This window comes from Monodon monoceros, unplaced genomic scaffold (assembly GCF_005190385.1).
Source record: "Monodon monoceros isolate NGI ecotype Baffin Bay Population unplaced genomic scaffold, NGI_Narwhal_1 Super_Scaffold_22, whole genome shotgun sequence".
NCBI classification, from domain to species: domain Eukaryota; kingdom Metazoa; phylum Chordata; class Mammalia; order Artiodactyla; family Monodontidae; genus Monodon; species Monodon monoceros.
The window spans coordinates 92,638,899-92,646,549 of record NW_021703779.1 but is presented as its reverse complement, the minus strand read 5'-3'; the positions used below and the strand labels follow the sequence as shown (position 1 = coordinate 92,646,549).

The 7,651-nt window shown below is 52.9% G+C and overlaps 1 protein-coding gene across 10 annotated transcripts in view; it reads right to left on the bottom strand.

The window, feature by feature from the left end:
• Positions 1 to 126: 126 nt before the first annotated feature.
• The window catches only part of TMEM164 (transmembrane protein 164), a 153,546-nt gene continuing 146,021 nt past the window's right edge, over positions 127 to 7,651 (bottom strand). For 6 of the 10 annotated variants that reach the window (XM_029240462.1, XM_029240464.1, XM_029240460.1 and 3 more), the window contains 2 exons: positions 2,450 to 2,550; positions 127 to 817 (listed from right to left, as the gene is read on the bottom strand). In XM_029240462.1, coding sequence (XP_029096295.1) covers positions 611 to 817; positions 2,450 to 2,550 — 308 coding nt within the window. In that variant the 3' untranslated portion in view covers positions 127 to 610. The remainder of the gene's footprint in view (positions 818 to 2,449; positions 2,551 to 7,651) is intronic. The other 4 variants (XM_029240470.1, XM_029240472.1, XM_029240459.1 and 1 more) reach the window with 1 other exon arrangement.

Sequence of the window (7,651 nt, the reverse complement as noted above, 5' to 3'; positions counted from 1 at the left end):
ACCGCCCAGGCTCCAGCACTACCGCCCAGGCTCCAGCACTACCGCCCGGGCTCCAGGACTACAGCCCAGGCTCCAGCACTACCGCCCGGGCTCCAGCACTACCGCCCGGGCTCCAGGACTACCGTCCGGGCTCCAGGACTACCGCCCAGGCTCCAGGACTACAGCCCAGGCTCCAGCGCTACCGCCCAGGCTCCAGCACTACCGCCCAGGCTCCAGCACTACAGCCCATGCTCCAGCACTACAGCCCTGGCTCCAGGACTACAGCCCAGGCTCCAGCACTACCGCCCAGGCTCCAGGACTACAGCCCAGGCTCCAGCACTACAGCCCAGGCTCCAGGACTACAGCCCAGGCTGCAGCACTACAGCCCAGGTTCCAGGACTACAGCCCAGGCTCCAGGAGCCGTCCTGGGGGAAGAGCCGGGGAAGGAAGAGTGGTGGAAGAAAGGGACAGAGAGGAAGGAAAAAGAAACACACCAAACGTCCTCCTGCCCTCTCCCATGATGTCATCAAGAGCTGGGTGTCCTCCAAGTGGAGTCAGGACTTGTTTCCTCAGGGGCAGAAGAAAAAAAAAACCCCAAAACAAAACAAAACAAAAAAAAACACAAGCACCTTCAGTCTATTTTCTTGGCTGGAAGCCGGAGCAAATCCAGCAGACATTTACACAAGGGCCCAGCCATGTATGAGAACAGGATGACCAGCTTCCCGTGGGTCATGGTCATGAGAGTCTGGTGTCCCGAGGCCCAGATGCGATACCAGGGGCCGTAGAATGGGTCTGAGATGGCCGGACACAGCATGTTGTTCAAATTCACTTCGGTGACCTGCAGGGACAAGGGAGGTAGAGTGAGCGTTCACCATCCTTAGGCTTTCTCTGGCTTCTGCCAGTTCAGCCGTGTCTACCTAATGGGGACTAGACAAGGAGGGATTGACAAATCCCCACCTGTTCATAGTGGGATCTTTCTCCCCTAGGTTTTCTGAGCGGGTCAAGGCTAGAGCCCTTTGGAGGTGACGGGGGAGGCCGTCCAGTGGAAAAGCTGGTCGGTTTTGCTCAGTCTTGCCTTCCAGTTGGGCCCAGGGCCCGTTGCCATTCCTAAGCATTTACTAGGTGCCTAGACCCGGAGGGGTGTCATGGGATAAAGGCAGTCCGCGGCACGGCCCCTGCCTGCATCAAGGTGGGGTGATCGGTCTACCACGTGTGACCTCAAAGCAGACGGTGCTCACCAGCTCTTGCCCACCATGGGATCTGAGGGGTGTACAGGACGGGGGCTGAGTTCTCAGAGAAGATTTCACGAGGGCAGTGACACCTGAATGGACTCATGAAGGATGGATGGGGGGTCATGGCGAGAAATGGAGTGAACGGAGCCTTCCTTGTAGGAGGCCCAGAGGTGACACCGAGCACGGTACGTATGGTGACGTGAGCACACTGACTCCTCTGGAATCGAGGAGTCCCAGTGGAGAGCAGGTGTGAAGGTCATACTGCTTCCTCCCTAGAGAACAGGAAGCATTCATGCTATTGGCAAGGAGCTCAAACTAGCCCCCAGGCCAACCAGAGCAGAGCAACACGCCGGGATGGGGAAGACAAAATGACTGAGTGCTTCAACAAAGGCGCTGGTGACATCGGTTACACGCCCTAGTCCTGCCAGGTCCACGCGGCTAACGCTACATTAGTGCCGCTCGCACACAAAACCCGGCATGCCGCTCCAGCCTCGAACACGGCCACGGCCACGGCCCCTGCCTTCCAAAGCCCTTCAAGCACGTTCTCCTTAAAGACAAGTCCTCACCACCTCTCAGGGTCGGGGTTGCGGGCCTGTGCCGTGTCACAGAGGGGGGAGAGCGCACTGCACTCGAGAATGAGGTGACTCACCCAGAGCAGCGGCAAGGCCAGGACTTGAACTTGGGTCTCCCGACCCCAGCCCCAGCCCCAAGCTCTTGCTACTCACTTCGCCACCACTAGACACATCGCCCACACACTCAGCAATCCTGGGCTCTGGATAACTCGACTACTGAACATCCCAGAATGCCACGGGGGTCACCTGACACCACACTTTCACTGGACACACAGCTCAGGGCCCGGTAGTAGACCCAGAATGGACCCAAGGTCAGAAGCCTCCCCCAGGCCCAGGGCCAGGGCTAGCATCCTGCCTTGCATGGGGTCCACAGCAAACCACTTTCCAGCGCAGCTCTCTATCTCTGATCCAAGCGGCCGTGAGTGAAGGGCCTCCTTGCCTCCCCAGGGGTGAAAGAAACAGTCATTACTGAAGGATTCAGAAAACTCTTTGGAGAGGCCAAGACTGTGGATCGTAAATCAAGAGCCCAGACACAACACTCTGACAGCCTGGCCTTTGGCATCTTGTATTTTCAAAACAAAACGATACACCAGCGCCAACCAGGATTATCAAGATTTATGAAGAACGCCAAACAGAAGGGATAGAAGGGGATAGAACCAAACTTACCAGGCCCAGGATCTGCAAGACGCTGAAGTGATAAAAGAACATGAGGCCAGTCGAGAGAAGGGCCCAGCGGAAACTGCTGAGGGGCTCCGGGGTATAAGCACCTGGGGGGAAAGCGGAGACGGTGAGACAGCACGTTTGGTGACCCTCTTCTCCTCCCTTGTCCCACGAGGGTGCGGGCGCTGCGGCCACAGCTACCGCCTGCTGTTTACCCCCTTCTGCTGCCCTGCGATGGCTGCTCGAGAGACAGCCCAAACCGATTAGCTGGGTACTCCTATCACCCCTTCCAAAGTCTGTTCTGCCACGTGATGCTGGGGCCATTACAAAGAGGGATTTTTTTTTTTTTTTTTTACTGTTATTATAAAAGTAATACAGTCGGCCCTCTGTATCTGCAGGTTCCACATCCACGGGTTCCACTAACCGGATCGGTCCATGGTTAGTTGAACTTGTGGATGCGGAATCCATGGATCCGGACGGCCGACTGTACTGCACCGTTTTCTATGAGGGGCTTGATCAGCCTCAGATTTTGGTACCCGCAGGGGTCCTGGAACCAGTCCCCCTCGGACACTGAGGGATGACTGCACGTGCTCACTAAAGGAAACTTAGAAAATGTTAAAAGGTAGAAATGAGATGGAGGAAACGAAGAAAAACACCCCCGGCGCTCTGCTAGCTGAATGTGACCACTGCTAGCACGTGGGTGTGTCTCCTTGGTTCCTGTATGCCTTGGGAGCTTCTTTTCTTTCTTCTTTTGATTACTGATTGGAATTTTACTGTATATATAATTGTATAGCCTTCATGGCCACATTTATTTTAATCATTCCCTCATGTGTCTAAAGAGAAACGTCACTGAGGAAGTATGGCATGGTGGTTGAGATGTCACACAGATTTGGTTTCAAACCTGGATTCTACCACTTACTGGCTGTGTGTGACCCTGGAAGAGTTGTTTCAACTCCCTGAACCTCAGCTTACTTGTCTGTAAAGTGGGGCTACTTCTGAGTTGTTGTGAGGAGTAAAGGAAAGAGTTATTGAGAACTCTTAGTACGGGATCTGGTACAATCAAAGTGCTCAACGCGTGTCAGGCGCTGTCGTCACCGCAGCGCTATCATCATTCAAGTAACTAAAGAATGCGCCATATCCAGTTGTTGTGCCATTTCCCAACCATTAGACAACTCTCTCCCCCTTGGAACAGCAAGAATGATGTATTTTCCCTCTATCGTCACTCAGGAACTCCTATCCCAGTAGGCTTGGATGTATTCTAGACCCTGCAGAGCAGGGGCGTGGCTTATAGGATGCTATGGGTGCATGCATCAATGGGGGTGCTCCGGAATGGAAGGAACCTGGAACCCTCTACCTCAAGCAAGTAGGCGGCAACAGGACATCCTGGAGTAGTGTTTTCCCAAGTCAGTCTTTCACAGATTCATCCATTCATTCACCAGTTATTAGGCACCTATTATATTCCAAGCCCTGCGCCAAACTTCGGGGAAAGGAACATTAAGAAGACGGGCTCCCTGCAGCCTCAGATGCGCAATCTGGCAGAGGACGCAGACAAGCTGCTAACGATGAGAATAACATAAAGACCAGGCCTGTGCCACGTATTAGGGGAGGACGGAACTCAGCTTGGGGGGCGGGCGGGGAGACTGATTTTTGGTGGAGGGGGCACCGAGCAGAGTCCTAAAGGACAAATGGGACTAAAAGAGAGGCCTAGGCATTCCAGAGCAGCAGCCTGCAGGAAGGCAGACATCCGTGGGAACGAGCCAACTCACAGAACTATGGGGAAGAGTTGAGACCACAGGGGAATAGGACTCAGAGGTTGGCAGGGCTAGGCTGCTCCCAGCTGGGCCAGGTAGGACCTTAGGAGCCAGGCTGAGGGCTTTGGGCTTCATCTTGTGCCACAGGGTCATGACCCTAGGTGCCTCAAACCTCAGGCAGGCAGGTAACTGGGAGCAGGGGGGTGACCAGACAACAGGGATGCTGGAGATGGGCCAACTGGGAAGCCCAGGCCCCTTCTGAAGAGGTCAGCCACCACTCAGTTCCACCCAATCACTGCCCTACGGGGACGTGGGCCCAGAGTTGCCAGTGTTTTCACTTTTGCAAGAGAAGCCAGAAATGGGAACTTTCATATGGAATTTCCTGATTTTTAAACGTTGGCAAATAATTCAGATTGTTTTAAGAACGCTCAACGGACCACACGAAACATGTCTTCTTGGATGGCTTTCAGCTCATTGGTGGCCAGCTTCGAGCTCTGCCGCAGAGCCACAGCAAGCGGCGGAGGGGTCTGAAGCGGGAAAGTGATGCGATCAGACGTGTGCTTGAGAAAGATCTGCCTGGCCGGGGTGCGGGGTGTGGGGTGTGGGCTGGAGCAGAGAGAGTCGAGGTGGGGGACTGAGACAGAGACTGCTTCAGGAACCCGATGACAGAGGAGGATGGATAGCTTTGAAGACAACGGTGGTGGCCCTGGGTTCTAGCTTTGCATCACTGGGTGGATGGTGCCATTTACTGAGATGGAGAAGAGGAAAAGGCAGATTTGGGACAGAAGGTGGAGAAAGGAGGCCAATTTTAGACATGTTGAAGTTGAGGTGTCCGTGACATATCCAAGTAGAATTGTCTCTTAGGTGGCTGCCTGCACTCTGGGAAATGCAGCGTGACGGGTGACAGTGTGGGCACTGGAGCCGGGCAGACACAGGTTCTCAAATCCTGGCTCTTGTCGCTTATCGACCTCAGGGCCTTGGGCAAGCCTCAGTATCTCTTGAACTCAGTTTCACTCATCTGCCATGACTGGAGCGCCATATCTGGGATCTGAGAGATGCTGATTATTTTCATTATTATATGAATCACAAACTCAGTGAAAAGGACGGGGCTGAGCGTCCATATGTAGGTGTCACCAGCACAGGACAGTAACTGAAATCACAGGAGCATATGCAGACCGAGTGAGGAAGAAGGTCAGAGGCAGAACAAGGAACATCATGGTGGGGAGTGTCGAGGGAAGGAGAGGAGTGAGATGGGGGTGACTGAAGCCCCCCCGGGTCTTCTGGGGGAGAAGCTCAGGCTTGCTCTGTGAACAAGAGGCAGGCTCACCACACATCTGAGTCAGATGGCCCTTTGCAGGGATTGGGCTCATCCGTCCACTTTGTAGATGGACAAACCGAGGCTGGGAGATGGGCAGTGCTGCAGCCAAAGTCAACAGCAGAGCACTGGGCTCTCAGACACAATGCCAAAGGACTCACTGCTCAATGCCCCCGCTGCCACTTGTCACAGACCTCCAGCACACCACGTTGTACCAGCCCTTTATCTACCCGTCTAGACGAGTGCCTCGGGTCGAGGACTGCGTGGGATTCGTTTCTGTGTTCCTAGCAGATATCTAGCACAGAACTTGGAAGGCGCTTATACTGTGTGCACTTTCCTGTCTGCTGGATGAGTGGGAATTGGGTACCACATTGTCACCCTGACTGCTGGGGACGTAAAGGGGAAGAGGGCACCTGGAGGACCGACAGGTGCTTAGAGCCCAGAGCAGTTTTCCCCAGGTGTCCCTTCCCCCCAGCCCCTGCTTGGCTCCCCCTGGTGGCAGCAGGGCAGTAGTGACAGACCCCATGGGCCTGGGGGTGGCTGCAGGGGGAAAAAAGGACCAGAGGGGGAAGTATCCTCAGCCAGACTTCAGCAGCCCTCCCCCACCCTCCCCTAAAGCCCCTGAATCCTGTCCTGCCCTATATATGGGGGGAAAGGAACGCTCAGGCACTGCCAAGGGGCGCTCAGTGCTCTCACTGCGACCTCAGGACCATTATCCTGTGTTACATCACCCGTCCCACGTCAAGACGATTAGTTCTCTGAGGGAGGGGCCGTTTCTGAATCACCTCTTCACCTCCAGCACCGGATGCACGGTAGACACTCAAAAAATCATCACTGCTTGGGAAATGAATGGGACAGGCTTTCTGGAGCATCTATAACACTATAACCCTTTGGCTCAACAATGCTACTTTGAGGACTACCGTCCAATACCTCAAACACCCAACACATGGCCCTTATTTGCACAGAGATATTTACACCTGCACTACCTACTATATTGAAACACTGGAAACAAACCAATTGGGGAGATAAGTTAAGTAAACTCTGGTACCTCAGTATTGTGCAACAGTCCGCTGCCATTCAAATAACAACCAGACAAACTATATACCTGTGTGGCAAAGTCCCTGGCCCGTGATGGCAAGTGTAAATGACAGAACACCAAACAGTACATCAGTGATGGAAAATACAGCTTAGTGGTTTAAAACAAAGGCCTTGGGGTCAGACAGCCTTGGGTTTGAGTCCTGCCTCTGCCACTGCCTAGGGGGGTGACCTTGGGCAAATTGTGCCACCCCTCTAAGCCTGTTTCCTGTAGCAACGTCTATCTCTCGGGGCTGCTGAGTGGAATAAGAGATATAAAAAAAGTAAATACACCAGCTAGCCTGGCATACAGATGGTAGCTATTTTTATCATGGCAACCACAGCCATCCAAAATCTCATAGAAGACTGGAAGACGGCAAGGAATCTCGTAAAGAGGTGACCTTTCTCTGTGAAGGGGGACTTTGCGGCTTCCTCTGCCTTTTCACTGCTGTTGGTTCTTTTCATTGCAAAGGTGATCAAATATTCAATCTCTTTGAAGAAATAGAGACAAAAAAGAAAGCACCATGAGAACAGATGACCCAGTCTACACAGATATATGCAAATTGTATGCAAACGCACATCTTTCTTTTTTTACATACCTGGATGTGGCCCTTGGGAAAATGTCAGTGAAAAACCAGTCTTCTTTTAAGAGAAAATAGAAACTTAAGCACGTTCAGAAAAATTAAACACATAAAACTTTTCTTTTTTACTTTAAGAAAAAAATAAATGTGACATTTTCTGCTAGCATCTTCTACCCCAGGAGGATAGAAGCATTTCAGCTCTAAAGGTAGGGGGAAACCGAGATAATAGCTTTTTCTGAAATTGATTTCTGCCAGAAGGAAGTTTTATGAGTGCTGGGAGAGACATCAACTGTGCCACCAGCAGCCAAGACCGATCCCCAGAGGCCTCTCCCAAGGGCCCTTTCTCTCATCCTCTAATCCCACCCAGGAAGGGCTTACACTGAGGAGATGAGACTGGGCAGGACGGCATCCTAGTCTCCAATCTCCCTCCTGCTCCCTTCAAGTCATTCACTTTTACATATTACCCATTCGTTCAACACGGACTGGC